At 40.1% G+C, this 16,737-nt stretch overlaps 1 protein-coding gene across 4 annotated transcripts in view; it reads left to right on the top strand.

Moving 5' to 3' along the window:
• Positions 1-16,737, top strand: part of PLS1 (plastin 1) — a 155,229-nt gene that overhangs the window by 121,498 nt on the left and 16,994 nt on the right. For all 4 annotated transcript variants that reach the window (XM_081086150.1, XM_081086153.1, XM_081086151.1 and 1 more), the window contains 2 exons: positions 3,993-4,071; positions 10,698-10,812. In XM_081086150.1, the coding sequence (XP_080942276.1) occupies positions 3,993-4,071; positions 10,698-10,812 (194 nt within the window). The remainder of the gene's footprint in view (positions 1-3,992; positions 4,072-10,697; positions 10,813-16,737) is intronic.

Genomic DNA, 16,737 nt, shown 5'->3' with positions numbered 1-16,737 from the left:
AAATCGACCAAACAGCAGAACGACTGGTCACTATGATGCGCACTGACCACCAGGGGGCAGACGCTCAATGCAGGAGCTGCCTCCTGGTGGTCAGTGCACTCCCACAGGGGGAGTGCCGCTCAGCCAGAAGCCTGGCTCACTGCTGCATGTCTCTCCTGCCTCCGTCGCAGCGCTAAGGATGTCCAACTGACAGCACTAAGGATGTCTAAGTGACAGCTGCCCTTTGGGGAGCGGGCCTAAGCCATCAGTCAGACATCCATCAAGGGCTCCTGGACTGCGAGAGGGTGCAGGCCTGGCTGACGGCCCCCCCCCCCCCCGAGTGCACAAATTTCATGCACCAGGCCTCTAGTTTACTATATAAGAAGATACCATGGGAAATATTTATCAATCATCTTTATTTAGAACATATGTATGTACATCTGCCAAAATGTATTTGACTTTACTGACATTGGAATTTTTTCTCTGTAAATTTGTGTTTATAGATCCTTATGAAGTTTGAAGCTTGACCTTATCACATCCCATATTCATATATTAGCATGTCCTCATTGGCAAAGAATTTTATCTATATAGAATAAAGAAAATTAAAAGGCCAACTAAATATTAAACCTTCATATTAAATAGAGCCAAATACATAGGCTGTGTATAGCGAGACCATGTCAGAACTCATTTGTGGTGATAGAAAATACCTAGGCCACGGAATTATACTTTGTTCAATCATGGTTCCACCATTAAACATCTGAGTGATCTCTGTGAGCCTTAGTTTTCTCACATATAAAACAAGACCAGTAATACTTATTGTGAAGAATCACAGAGTGAATTAAAAATTACCTTTCATGAAAGAATTTAGCAAACAGTATGTGCTCAATAATGGTCAGGCAGAGAGAGGAAGAAACCACTTATACAGCACTTACCACATTTGTGAGTGTTAAATATGTCAATTCCTTTTATTTCCTCTTACTAGCCTATTTTTAATATATTTGTTATTTTTCATGAAACTTCAATTGCAGGTGTTAGTTTGACTATGAAAATGAAAAGAATGTTTTATCTTTCTATCAGCAATTAAGATTTTACTTCTGAGATTGCTTTAGTCATCTACAATCTAGAATACATATGTTTTTGTAATGCTTTACTATGGCTCTTGCACAAATGAATAGTACTGCTGGCTTTGAGCATTTATTTACCAAGACAACTTGAAATGGTATTAGATAAATAAGTGCTCTCTTAAAAATCTATTTTACTTTCCAGGTATCAAAAATTAATAATGATATAAGAGAATATTAGTTGAGAATAATAGGAAGAAATGTGAACCTCTGAAACTTACACTTTCAGTCAAGATACAAGCTTAGTGACTTTTTAAATAGAATACACTAAATTATCAGGTTCAGCAGAATTTAGATATTATTCTAATTAAAAATTAAACAATTGTTACACTACTAATGTTTGTTATTTTAAAACATAACTTGGATTTTCAGAGGTGGAAATAGTGTAAAAATTCTCTAATTACTAAAAAAAAATATATGTAGATAAAAACAGATTGTAATAGAGAAAAAACTAAAAGGTAAACCCAAGTCACATGCATCAAGCTATTGATTATATGTTTGTATTTATGTTACTTTGGGAAAAATTCTGATATTCAATTTGCACCTGTTTAATAACCCCTATAAAATAAGGTAATCATAGTTTCTAGACATTTTTAGGTTAACTTGATTCTTTTTAAAAAGGTTCTCATATAGATTATTATAAAGTTGTAGTGGCAGATACAACAGAATAATCAGCCACCTTTTATGCATACAAGAGGGGGCAAAATTTTAAAAATATATATATTTTTTATTGATTTTTTACAAAGAGGAAGGGAGAGGGATAGAGAGTTAAAAACATCGATCAGCTGCCTCCTGCACACTCCCTACTGGGGATGTGCCAGCAACCAAGGTACATGCCCTTGACCAGAATCGAACCTAGGATCCTTGAGTCCGCAGGCTGACACTCTATCCACTGAGCCAAACCAGTTAGGGCAAGAGGGGGCAAAATTTAGACAACAAATAATATGGTTATATAATTTAACAGAACAAGAATTCAAACAGACTCTGGGAAAGCTGTTAGGTAATGGCACTGAAAACCACATGAAAGTACGGTGGGAAGATTATTTTCTGAACAGTTGGCCCCAAAAAACAGAATGCTTTAGATTTTACAAGGTTTTGGTTTCTCCTCTGGGTATGCAGGTTTTTATTGTCTGTGTGACTTAGTCTGAAGATGACTGCGGGGCTGGCTCTATAGAAATGGGTTCCTGGAGCTCATTCAGATGGTTGTAGATTTATAGGCCAAATTGTCCTGGGAAGCTCACATGAGACAAAGTCTAGAGAGTGGCTTGAACTTGCCTCTGGTATAGAAGTGATGCAAGGCGTACTATAAATGTTTCATTTTTCAGGAGTCTGGTAGTGAGATATAGGCTAGTCCCGTGGTCGGCAAACTGCGGCTTGTGAGCCACATGCGGCTCTTTGGCCCCTTGAGTGTGGCTCTTCCTAAGCCTTCAGAGTACCCTAATTAAGTTAATAACAATGTACCTACCTATGTAGTTTAAGTTTAAAAAATTTGGCTCTCAAAAGAAATTTCAGTCGTTGTACTGTTGATATTTGGCTCAGTTGACTAATGAGTTTGCCGACCACTGGGCTATCTATTCCATTGTCTCCCTAACTTTGCTGAAAGACAAACAAAAATTTTCTAGTCACTGAGGACCATTGTCATTAAGGTGATGACTAAAAGGCAAAAATGACCAGGAGGGCACACTTCTCTCTCTGCTCCCTTTGTGTCACAGGATATCCCACGTTTTCCTTATCTATAATAATAAAAGCATAATTTGCTAATTAGACTGAGCAACGACAATATGACACCCACTTGCGCCAGGCCAGCCAAGGCAGGTGCAATGCAATTGGTCAGAGGCCCGGCCATCGCCCCATGATCACCTTGCAGAGGGAGGCCCAGGCTACCAGCCGGCAGGGTGATCGATTGGGGGGCTCCACGATCGCCCCAAAGAGGGAGGCCCAGGCCACCGACAGGTGGGCTGTGGCAGGTGGGTGGGGCCTCCCTCTGCAAGGGAAGCCTGGGTCCCGGCTGCTGGTGGCGAGAGGGAAGCCCAGGTCCCTGGTGCCAGAGGGAAGCCAGTGCCAGCAGCTAGGGGAAGGAAGGCCTACTCTTGCATGAATTTCGTGCATCTGGCCTCTAGTAAATGATATAAACACTGCTGTGAAGGGAATGTTCAGGTAATTTAGGTAATCACAGGTTAAATAATAATGCCTGCAGGAGTTTCTTCTCAAGGTGATCTTTGAGGTCTAGGGACTTACTATGATGAAATGTGTCTTTCTCTTAGCACTCTGTGTGGGGCTGTGTCCCTTATGTATTTTTAATAGGAACAATCTAAACTCAAGAAGCCTGTAAAGCAGTTACATCCCCCTCATTGCTTGTTTTTATGACCTGTAATCACATCTCCTTCATTGCTATCTGGTGTAATTACAATGTAGGTTTGTGTGCCCAGCAACTTTTCTGTGTAAAACCCTATTTGTACAAATTAAGTAATACAGCTTTGGAAACAGTACAACGTTTTGTTTCTGTTTAATGTGCTGATATTACCCTGGCTGCTAAAAGATTTTCTTTTCTTAATTTTAGCCAATCATGTTGCATGTAATTCTAACTATGGATATCACCACACATCTGTAGTTTATTTATTACTTTTCTGGACAGAGAGACCCATGGCTCAGTAGTTCACAGATATCAATAAAAAATACTAGATGGAAAAATTTAGAGCAAATAGAGGCTGTCTAGACAGAGGGAAAAGAGGGACTTTGGCAATAAGATATTTTTTTGCCTAAAATTTTTGTAGTGTCATAGGAACCATGGCAAAGTATGTATGGCCAGTTTATATCTGCCTGAAGGGTTTAAAATGTGGTTCTTGATTCCTTTTGTCCTGAATCATCAGTGTGAACTTGTGTCTACTCTAGGAGAGAGCAAGGAAGAAAGGACATTTCGAAACTGGATGAATTCCTTGGGGGTCAACCCTTACATTAATCATTTGTACAGGTAAACATTTTACTGTGTTTCAGCTTTATGGCGGGGGTCCAACTTTTCTAGTTTCAAGCTCTAGGTATGTTTACATGAGAACATTTATAAAAATCACAAGAATTTTAGCCAACATGTAGAGTTTCAGAATGCAGGGAATTGACAATGAAATGGATTTTAAAAGAAAAGTATAGTATTTTTTAAAAGATAATATAATATTAGTTGTTAATCCTCACCTGAGGATATTTTTCCATTGATTTTTTATAGAGAAGAAAAGACAGAGAGAAACATCAGTATGAGAAAAACACATTGATTAGTTGCCTCCTGTGCATGCCCTGACCAGGGCCTGGGCTGGGGAGAAGCCTGCAACCAATGTATGTGCCCTTGATGGGAATTGAACTCAAGACCCTTTGGTCCGTAGGCCAATGCTCTATACACTGAGCCAAACCAGCTAGGGCTTTATATTTACTTTTTAATTAAAATAGAAATACATGCTCATTGTAAAAACAAATAAAATATCATACCTTAAGTTACTAAAATTAAAAATAAAAGTCTTGTCTTACCTACCTAGGTTGCATAGAGTTTGGTATTCATCCCTCCAAACTTTAAAAAAAAAATCATATACAAATATGTATATGCTCAATTAAAAAAAATTAGGATCATCACAGGATATTTTTCCCATTGATTTTTAGAGAGAGTGGAAGGAAGAGTGGAAGAGAGGGAGTGGGGAGGAATAAAGAGGGGGGGAGAAACATCAATGTGGGAGAAACATCGATATGAGAGAAACACATCAGTTGGTTGCCTCCCACACACACCCTGACTGGGGCTGGGAATCAAACCTGCAACCCAGATTCATGCCCTTGACTGGGAATTGAACCAGAGATCTTCAGTGGGCCAGTGCTCTAACCGTTGACCTCACTGTCCATGGCTAGACCTATTATTCTTTCTCTTAATTACATATTATAGACATTCCTTCCAATGTCCATAAAGATCTAGCTGCTCCTCCCTTCCAGTATTTGAGACCTTCACTGCCCTGCTACTATATAAGAGTTCTGGTCTAAATGGCATATCTCTTATCATTTAGCTGAATTTACATAAATACAAGACACTGGGGGGTAGGGGAGGCAGGGGGAAGGTCAAGGGGAAAAAGGGGGAGACATATGTAATACTCTTTGTAATTCTTTAAGCAATAAAACAAAATTTAAAAAAAAGAGTTTATCAAATGTGAGTCTATCACATCAAAGACATTGCCATAATAAGGCACTACTGGTTTTAGATTTTAAATAATATTTTGAATAAATACCAAGAAGCAGAAATAACTCCATCATAAATCCTCATCCAGTGATCTTGGTCTTTTTGGCATTAATCTCCAGTTCAGAATCCTATATAATAAAACCCTAATATGCAAATCGACCAAACTGCAAAACGTCTGGTCGCTATGACATGCACTGACCACCAGAGGGCAGACACTCAATGCAGGAGCTGCCTCCTGGCAGTCAGTGTGCTCCCACAGTGGGAGTGCCACACAGCCAGAAGCTGGAGGTAATAGGGAGAAAAGATAGGAGAAGTAAACAGTTACTTTCCTTTCAAGACCCTCCCTGGGGTTTGTCTTTATGCCAACCTGTGAGGTCTATTCACTCCTCTGCCAGGAGGATGATCAGTAACAACAAGCTTCCCACCCACAATGCATTCATGTAACATGCTCTACCATTTATGGTGATGACACACAGAAGGTACCCAACTTGGACGAACACCGGCATGACAAGTGGCTGCACCTAGCCAATGACTCAAGTGTGACAAGGTGATTCTCTATGGCAGTGATGGCGAACCTTTTGAGCTCGGCGTGTCAGCATTTTGAAAAACCTAACTTAACTCTGGTGCCGTGTCGCATATAGAAATTTTTTGATATTTGCAACCATAGTAAAACAAAGATGTATATTTTTGATATTTATTTTATATATTTAAATGCCATTTAACAAAGAAAAATCAACCAAAACAATGAGTTCGCGTGTCACCTCTGACACACGTGTCATAGGTTCGCCATCACTGCTCTATGGTCTCTCTCCCTCTGGTCTCCTATAGACTGTCCCCACTATAATTTCTGGTCTGGAGTGGCTTAGAATGAACATCCCTTTGATCTGCTGCTGACAGTGCAGTAGTTCTTCTTGGACAAAACTACATCTTTCCTTAGTGGAGTGGAGCACCTTCTGTTTAATGGGGCACCTGCCGAAAAGCTAACCCCAACATCCACTGTGCTGATAAATTTGTGCCCAGAAATTATACCAAACACCACTAAAATTCTAGCTTGACAGCGGGTAGTAGCAACTACCCATACAGATGTGTTCTCAGCAGTGACTTTAAAGTGGGAAAAACCCACACCATCATGGGCACAGTGTACACCCATATACACACATACACGCACACATTCACATACATATACACACAGATACACACACAAACACTCTGCTGACAAGCAGCTATCCCAGTAAGCCACACCATCCATGCCACTTTGTTCCCAGAATGCATGCATCACCTCCCTTGAAGATAAAGACTGCTTCCTGCTACAAAGGAGAGCTGTGTGTGTTTGTGCAACAGATTTTTCATATATATAAAGGCTGATCAACTAGTTGACAGCAATGGTAATAAAACAGCACTTAAAATTATTTACCAAACCAAATAATTTTTCCCAGACAGTGCCAAGTTTTTAAAGTGAGTTATTGGAGAGAGACCAAGGGTGTACACCAAGCATGTCAAACTTGCGGCCGGTGGGCCACATGCCTCAGGTTTCAGTTTCTCTATTTGCAAAACATAAATAATAATAATAATAATAATAATAATAATAATAATACCATACTACATAGAAATAAGAATGACTTCATTTAAAGTTAAAAGGAAAAAGTCATGAAATAGATGAGATTCCAGAAGTTATACAAAAACTTTAATGATTTTTTATTACAAAAATATCCATGTGCTTATAGATGACCTCGTCAGTGCTTAATTACCTTCATAATAGACTCCTTCCATTGCTCAACACAGGGGCAAGCCCCCTTTACTGGTATCGCAGGTGTGCTCACAGATGCAAAGTAACTTTAATATGAATCTTAGCTAAAGAACAACTGCCTACCGAGTAGCTATTGTGATTTTCTGTAATTATTTTTAAAAGTTTTAAAAATCATAATACATAAGCAATATATGGACACCCCTCCCATTGTCCAAGTTTCAAGAAATATGTAGACTAAAACAAAACATGACAATCTGTCCCTTATCCTTTCCATAGCTCAGTGAACAGCTATTGAGAGAGAAAAGCCACATTATACATCACAGACCTAGCAAGGTTAAGATCAACTGCTGTTTCTTTGTGTCCTTAGCATACAGACTTGATGGCCCTAACTGGTTTGGCTCAGTGGATAGAGCATCAGCCTGCAGACTGAAGGGTCCCAGGTTCGATTCCGGTCAAGGGCATGTACCTTGGTTGCAGGCACATTCCCAGTAGGAGGTGTGCAGGAGGCAGCTGATCGATGTTTCTCTCTCACCGATGTTTCTAACTCTCTATTCCTCTACCTTCTTCTCTGTAGAAAATCAATAAAGTATATTAAAAAAAGAAAAGAAAACAGAGTTGATGGACATACTTTGAGCATCTCAGGAGAATAATTTTTTCTGAATCCAAAGTAGTACTCTTCTTCAGTAACTCCTACTTGCTCATAAATTTCTTCCTCTATTTTTTTATTTAAATCCTCACCTGAGGACTTGCTTTTTCATTTATTTTTGAGGGAGGGAAGGAGAGAGAAATATAGATGTGAGAGAGAAACATCAATCAGCTGCCTCCTGCATGTGCCCTGACTAAGAATTGAATTTGCCACCTTTTGGTGTATGGGACAATGTTCCAGCCAACTGAGTAACACTGCCTAGGGCAAATTCCTTCCTCTTAACCCTTATTATTTAACACTAGAGGCCCAGTGCACAGATTCGTGCACTAGTGGGGTCCCTCTGACTGGCCTGTGGCGATCAGGATACGACCCTGAAACTGGCAGTCTGACATCCCCCAAGGGGTCCTGGATTGTGAGAGGGCTCAGACCAAGCCAAGGGAACCCACCAGTGCACGAATGTGTGCATTGGGCCTCTAGTATGCATATAAGATCTTTGGTTAATTTCTTCCCACCCTCCCTTCTCCCGCCTTCCCGTTGAGATTCTTCAGTCTGTTCCATATTTCCACAGGTTTCTGCTCCTGTGTTGAGCATCTGCCCCCTGGTGGTCAGTGTGTGTCATAGCTACTGGCCAGTCAGTGAGTCCAATCACTTAGACTTTTATATATAGAGACTAGAGACCCGGTGCACAAAAATTTGTGCACTTGGGGGGGAAGGGGAGGTCCCTCAGCCTGGCCTGTGCCCTCTCTCAGTCTGGGACCCCTCGGGAGATAACGAACTGCTGGCTTAGGCCTGCTCCTGGGTGGCAGAGGGCAGGCCCAATCCCTAGGTGCAGCCCCTGGTCGGGCTCAGAGCAGGGCTGATTGGGAGGTTGCGATGCCACCCTCAGTCACGCTCAGGGTAGAGCTGATTGGGGGGTTGGGGAACCGCCCCCTGTCACACTCAAGGCAGGGTTGATGGGGAGGTTGTGGCGCCACCCTCTGTCATGCACAGAGCAGGGCCAATCAGGGGGTTGGGGTGCTGCCCCCTGTCATGCACAGAGCAGGGTCAATCAGGGGGTTGGGGAGCTACCCCTGTCACGCACAGAGCAGGGCCCATCAGGAGGGTTGGGGAGCTCCCCCGTGTCATGCATAGAGCAGAGCCCATCAGGGGGTTGAGGAGCTCCTCCCTGTCACTCACAGAGTAGGGCCGATAGGGGAGTTGGGGCACCGCCCCCTGTCACACACAGCAGGGCGGATCAGGGGGTTGGGGCACTGCTCTCTATCACCCACAGAGCAGGGCCGATCAGGGGGTTGGGGCGCCGCCACTGTCACACTCAGGGCAGGGCTGATGGGGAGGTTATGGCTCTACCCCATCACACACAGAGCAGGGCCCGTTGGGGGGGGGGGGCGGGTTGGGGCGCCACCCTCTATCACCCACACAGCAGGGCCGATCAGGGGGTTGGGGCTCCGCCACTCTCACACTCACAGCAGGGCCGATGGGGAGGTTATGGCTCTACCCAGTCACACACACAGCAGGGCCCATGGGGGGAGGGGGGGTTGGGGCTCCGCACCCTGTCACACACAGAGCAGGGCCAATAAGGGGGTTGGGGCGCCGCACCCTGTCACACACAGAGCCGCAGGGCGATCAGGGGGTTTGGGCGCTGCCCCCTGTCACGCTGATCCCGGTGCTGGGAGGCATATGACCCTTTTACTATATAGGATAGAGGCCTGGTGCATGGGTGGGGCTGGCTGGTTTGCCCTGAACGGTGTCCTGGATCAGGGTAGGGGTCCCCACTGGGGTGCCTGGCCAGCCTGGGTGAGGGGATGATGGCTGTTTGCAGCTGGTCACACACCCTTCAGGGTGGGGATGCCCACTGGGGTGCCTGGCCAGTCTGGGTGAGGGGCTGAGGGCTGTTTTCGGGCTGGCGGGTGACTGAAGCTCCCAACGGCTCCTTTTTATCTTTTTCTTTTTTTTATTCTGGGCCAGCTTTAGCTCTGGCTCCAGCTCTGAGGCCTCTGCTGCTGAAAGCAGGTATCTGGTTTGTTTGGGTTCTATAATCAAAACAATGTATAACTCCAGCTCTGAGATCCCGGCTCGCTGAAAGCAGGTTTCTGGGGTTTTGTTTAGCTTCTATATTTGTTACAATGTTTCAAACTGCAGGCTCAGAGGCTCAGAGGCCGGCAAGGCAGGCGGGGAACGTTGGTTTCCTCCGTCACTGAAACAAGCAAGCCTCATGTTAGTTTCAAGCTGTCTGGCTGCCAGCCGCCATCTTGGCTGGCAGTTAATTTGCATTAGCCAATGGGAAGGGTAGCGGATGTACACTAATTACCATGTTTCTCTTTTATTAGATAGGATGAACAACTTCCTACCAAGTAGCTATTGTGATTTTTCTCTAATTATTTTTAAAAGTTTTAAAAATCATAATACATAAGCAATATATGGACTCCATTCCCATTGTACAAGTTTCAAGAAATATGTAGAATAAAACAAAACATGACAATCTGTCCCTTATCCTTTCCATATTCTTTCTTTCCCGCCCAGAGATAATAACTTTTAACAGCCAAAAGCACATATAAGTATTTAAATACTCTTACTTTTTAAAATGAATTTAATAACTAATAAAATATGCAGTGTTCTGCCACTTCCTTTTTTAATGTAATATGTCTGTAAAGTGAGTACATAGAAATCTACCTTATTATGTTTTATGGTAGCCCAGGAGTCCATGGTATGAATAGTTTATTTAGCAGCCCTCTACTAGCTGGTATTTAAGTTGTTTCCAAATGTATAAATGCTATGGCAGTAAATGTCCTTGTACACATTATATTTGTAAACATTCATGAAGAAATTTTGGACAGATTTCTAGATTAGAAGTTCTGGGTCAAATGATGTAACCTGTTGTTCTTTAAGTGTTAATTGAGTCTGTTGTATTTTTAAAGACATAAGCCCATCTCCAGTGTGCTTAATAAAGCTATGTAGTACCAGCATTTCCTCCTCCTTCATCTTCTTTTCCTCCTACTTTAGTGATCTTGCAGATGCTCTAGTGATCTTCCAGCTCTATGAAATGATCCGTGTGCCAGTCAACTGGAGCCGTGTCAACAAGCCTCCATACCCTACCCTTGGAGGGAACATGAAGAAGGTGAATGAAATAATGACCATGGCTATGTTTTTATTGTCCTGATATAAAACAGAGGATTTCAAGTTTTTCAAAACTTAGTAAAGTATGATCTGTTCCCACAGTTCTGATTCAAACCAAATGTGTGAAGCTGAATAGCCTTTTCACAAGGGTGCTTTAATAAGTGTTTGGAAAGATGAAGGCAGTTTCCCCATGCAGAGACACCTTATATATAGATCATTTGTCTTCAGCAAGTCATAGTGTTTAATGTTCTTTGAAATGCATCATAAATGCATTTCTATTTTATAATTGCCATTACTTGTCAAATCTTTTTTTTTTAAACATATTTTATTGATTTTTTACAGAGAGGAAGGGAGAGGGATAGAGAGTCAGAAACATCGATGAGAGAGAAACATCGATCAGCTGCCTCCTGCACACTCCCCACTGGGAATGTGCCTGCAACCAAGGTACATGCCCTTGACGGGAATCGAACCTGGGACCCTTCAGTCCGCAGGCCGACGCTCTATCCGCTGAGCCAAACCGGTTAGGGCTACTTGTCAAATCTTTACTGCTTTTCAGTAACATTTTTCAACATATTTATTGATTACTTGTACAGGGCAATATAAAATAGTACAAGGCATAGAGTAGATCCTCAGGAAGCCTTAAGGAAGTTAGGGAGATATGTGTACAAATAACCACGATATGGCACAGTGTACACAGTAGTGAGTGTTAAGATTTCTAAGGGAGAAAAGACTACACGCTGCACATGTCATGTGAGGGTTCACACAGAAGGTGGTTTTTGAGTTAGTCTTTGAAGAAAGGATAGAATTTTGTCAGGAGACTGGAGCGGGGGCTGAGTATTAGGAAGAGGGATAGAGATAGGAAAGTATAAAGTATTTCTGGGCATTTTCTGATAGGTGAGAAGTGGATGTGAACACTAAAAGTTTGGATTGCAGCCAGAGCCTTGAATGTCAGATTAAAGAATTTGGATTTTAAATTGTAAGCAGTGGGAAACCATTGAATATTTTTGAGCAGAGCAGTAAATTGATTATAGTTGGTGGGAGAATATCTGGCAGATGAATAATAAAGAGAAGTGCTCAGCTCCACTATTCTCCTTCTGCAAATGGGGGATATGTGGGGGTCCTTGATTGAAGTTCTTGTTTGTTCTGTTGAATTGCTACTTTAATATTCAGCTTTGATTTTGTGTTTTGCTTTTCCTTTCTATCTTCTGTATCAGGCTCATTTGCTTTTAAGACTTCTAAAAATTTTTGTTTGTTAGTTTATTTTATTCATCAGATTCCACATAAGAGTGAAATCATATGGTACCTGTCTTTCTCTGATTGGCTTATTTCACTTTGCATAATACTTTCCATATCCATCCATGCTGTCACAAAGGGTAAGATTGCCTTCTTTCTTTTACAGCCAATTAGTATTCCATTCTGTAAATGTATCATAGCTTTTTTATCCAATCACCTACTGATGGGCACCTGGGCAGCTTCCAAATCTTGGATATTGTAAATAACACTGCAAAGACCATAAGGGTGCATATATTCCTTTGAATTAGTGTTTTGGGTTTCTTTGGGTAAATACCCAGAAGTGGGATCACTGGGTCAAATGGCAGTTCCATTTTTACTCTTTTGAGGTAACTACATACTGTTTTCCACAGTGGCTGCACCACTCTGCATTCCCACTAGCAAGCAGTACACTTTTCTTCACATCCTTGCCAGTACTTATTGTTGGTTGATTTGCTTTTAAGACTTTTAAATGTTTGTAATTTCATTTCACTTTATCCTTTCATTTAAAATGGTGTGAACACTATAAATATCTAAAAATAATAAATGGACTCAAATTGCTATAACTTATCAACATGGTTGTTATGAAACTTATCTTCATTCTCATGGTTTAAAAACTATCTCTAGTTGACTAAATGGAAATATTACCATATTCGTGGCTGAAAAGAACAAATATTATAAAGATATTAAATTTTTTCAATTTAACTTTTAGGTGGAAAATAATTCCAGTTAGAATGCTAAGAATTCTCCTTTTGTATATACATGAGCATTTATATATGTGTGTTGGGGGGATGCAATTTATAGTGTAATTCTAAAGTTCCTCGAATAAACAGGCCTACAGCATAAGAGAAAATAAAGGTCACTACATAATACTAAATATATTGATCCAACAAGAAGATATAACCATGGTAAACATGTGTACACTCAATATAGGGGCACCTAGATATATTAAAAAAAACTTCTAGAGGACTGTAAGGGAGAGATGGACAGCAATACAGTCATAGTAGGGGACTGTAACAACTGCTGACTCTACTGGATAGATATTCCAGACAAAAAATTAACAAGGAAACTGACTTTAAATGACACACTGGATCTCAATGATTTGATTGACTTTTATAGAACATTTCATACCAAAGCTGCAGAATATACATTCTTCTCAAGTGCACATGTGTCATTTCAAAGATAGGCCACATATTAGAAACAAAACAAGTCTCTACACGTTCAAGAAGATTGAATCATATAAAGCATCTTCTCAGGTCACAGTGGAATGAAATTAGAAATCAACTACAGTAAAAACACCCAATAACATTCAAACACAGGGAAGCTAAATAGCATGTTATTAAACAATGAATGGGTTACCAATGATATCAAGAAAGAAATAAAAAACTTCCTGGAAATAAATGAAGATGAACACACAACAACCCCAAATTTCTGGGACACAGCAAAAGCAGTCCTGAGAGGGAAGTTCATAGCACTACCAGCCTACTTCCAAAAACAAGAAAAATTATTAATAAACTAACCCTACAACTTAAAGAATTAGAGAATAACAATGAAAAAAACAGATTAAGTAGAGGGAAAGAAGTAAGGTTTAGAGCAGAAATAAATGACATAGAGACTAAAAAAATAAAATAAAATAGCCCTGGATGGTTTTGCTCAGTGGATAGAGCATCAGCCTGCAGACTCAAGGGTCCCAGGTTCGATTCTGGTCAGGAGCATGTACCTTGGTTGTGGGCACATCCCCAGTGGAGCGTGTGCAGGAGGCAGCTGATCGATGTTTCTCTCTCATCGATGTTTCTAACTATCCCTCTCCCTTCCTCTCTGTAAAAAATCAATAAAATATATGTAAAAAATAGAATAAATGAAACCAAGAGTGGTTCTTTGAAAAGATAAATAAGATTGATGAACTATTAGCCTTACTCATCAAGAAACAAAGAGATAGGACCCAAATAATATCAGAAATGAAAGCAGTGAAGTAACAACTGACACCAGAGAATACAAAGGATTGTAAGAAAATACTATGAACAATAAGCTGAACAATGTGGATGAAATGGATAAATTCCTAAAAAAATACAATCTTCCAAAACTGAATCAGGAAGAATCAGAAAACCTGAATAGGCCAATAACAACTGATGAAATAGAAACAGTAATAATAATAATAATAATAATAATAATAATAAAGAACTCCCAGCAAACAAAAGCTCTGGTCCGGATGGCTTCACAGGGGAGTTTTACCAAACATTCAAAGAAGAACTAACACCTATCTTCCTCAAAGTATTCCAAAAATCCAAGAGTAAGGAACACTTCCAAGTTCTTTCTATGAAGCCAGTATTGTCCTAATTCCAAAACCAGATAAAGACACTACAAAGAAAGAGAACTATAGGCCAATATCCATGATAAACATAGATGCTAAAAGTCCTCAACAAAATTCTAGCAAATCAGATACAGCAATATATTAACAAGATCATACACCATGACCAAGTAGAATTTATTCCAAGGATGCAAGGGTGGTACAATAGTCATAAATCAATAAATGTGATACATCAAATAAACAAATTGAAAGACGAAAATCACATGATCATTTCCATAGATGCAAAAACAGCATTTGACAAAATCCAACACCCTTTTTGATAAAAACTCAGCAAACTGAGAATAGAGGGAGCATATCTCAACCTGATAAAGGCCAGATATGACATTCCTACACTGAACATCATATTCAATGGGCAAAAACTAAAAGTGTTGCCCTTAAGAACAGGAACAAGACAGGATGTCCTCTTTAACCACTTTTATTCAACATAGTACTGGAAATCTAGCCACAGTGATCAGATAGGAAGAAGAAATAAAAGGCATCCAAATTGGAAAGAAGGAAGTAAAACTCTCATTACTTACAGATGACATGATATTGTACATAGAAAACCCTAAAGACTACACCAAAATACCATCATTTGGCAATGATGCATTTGATAAAATTTAATATCCAAAATATACAAAAACTCATACAACTTAACAAAACAAAGACAAACAATCCAATTTCAAAATGGGCCAAGGACCTAAATAGTTTCCAAAGTAGATATTCAGATGGCCAAGAGACATATGAAAATGTTCAGTCACTGATCATCAGAGAGTTGCAAATTAAAATGACATTAAGGTATCACCTCACACCTGTTAGAATGGCTGTCATCAACAAATCAACAAATGACAAGTGCTGGTGAGGATGTGGAGAAAAGGGAACCCTAGTGCACTGCTGGTGGGAATGCAGATAGCTGCAGACACTATGGAAAACAGTATAGCGTTTCCTCAAAAATTAAATATGGAACTGCCATTTGACCCAGTGATCTCACTTCTTGGAATATAACCTAAGAGACCAGAAACATCAATCAGAAAGAATGTATGTACCCCTATGTTCACAGCAGCACATTTTACAATAGCTAAATCTTTAAACAGTGCAAGTGCCCATCAGCAGATGAGTGGGTAAAAAAAGCTATGGTATATTTATACCATGGGACACTATGCAGCAGTAAAAAAGAAGGAACTCTAACCATTTGCAACAGCTTGGAGGGACCTGGAGAGTATTATGCTGAGCAAAATAAGCCAGTCAGAGATAGACCAGTGTCACATGATCTCACTCATATGTGGAATCTAATGAACAAAATATATCTAGAGACATAGAAGCATGGAACAGATTGTGGAATCTCAGAGGGAAGGTGCAGTGGGTGGGTGGGTGGGAAGAGATTAACCAAAGAACTTTTATGCATATATGCATAACCCATGGGCACAGATAATAGGGTGGTGAATTCCTGGTGCAGTGGACAGGGGTTGGCTACAAGAGGCCAATGGAGGGAAAGGGGACAGACGTAATACTTTCAAAAATAACAATTTAATTTTTTAAAAAAACAGACCTAAATCTTTTTTAAAAATATTTTTAAGGATATTGAGGGAGGAGCTCAAAAATATTTTTTTAGAAAATATTTTTAAATTATTATAAAGCTAAAGTAATTGAAATAGTTTAATACATATATAAGAATGGAATGGGTTAGAGTAGCCCAGAAACCGATCCTAAAATACATGTAGTTGATGTATGATAAGGTGCTTGCTAAAATCAGTAGGGAAAGGAAGGATCATTCAAAAAATGATGCCAAAACATTGATTAACTCTTTCATTAGGGAAAAAAGTGATCTACACCAAAATAAATTCCAATTGCGTTCAAGGTAAAGACTTAAAGGGTTAAGTATAATAAATAACACTTAAAAACAGATGAATGAGACAAACAACAAGTATTGATAAGGATGTGGAGAAAGGGGAACCTTGTGCACTGTTGGCGGGAATGCAGATTGGTGCAGCCACTATGGAAAAGAGTATGGAGGGTCCTCAAATAATTAAAAATGGAACTGCTTTATGACCCAGCAATTCTACTTCTGGGTATTTATCCAAAGAGACCCCAAACACTAATCTGAAAGAATATATGCACCCTTATGTTCATTTTAGTGTTATTTACAATAGCCAAGACTAGAAGAAACCCAAGTGCCCATCAATAGATAAATAGTTAAAAAAGATGTGATACATTTACACAATGGAATACTACTCAGCCATAAAAAATAATGAAATTATACCATTTGAACAGTATGGATGGACCTAGAGGGTATTATGCTCAGTGGAATAA

This window comes from Myotis nattereri, assembly GCF_964212035.1.
Source record: "Myotis nattereri genome assembly, chromosome: 3".
In the NCBI taxonomy this organism is placed as follows: Eukaryota; Metazoa; Chordata; class Mammalia; order Chiroptera; family Vespertilionidae; genus Myotis; species Myotis nattereri.
The sequence above is the reverse complement of the archived record's forward strand: the minus strand, read 5'-3'. Positions and strand labels throughout refer to the sequence as shown.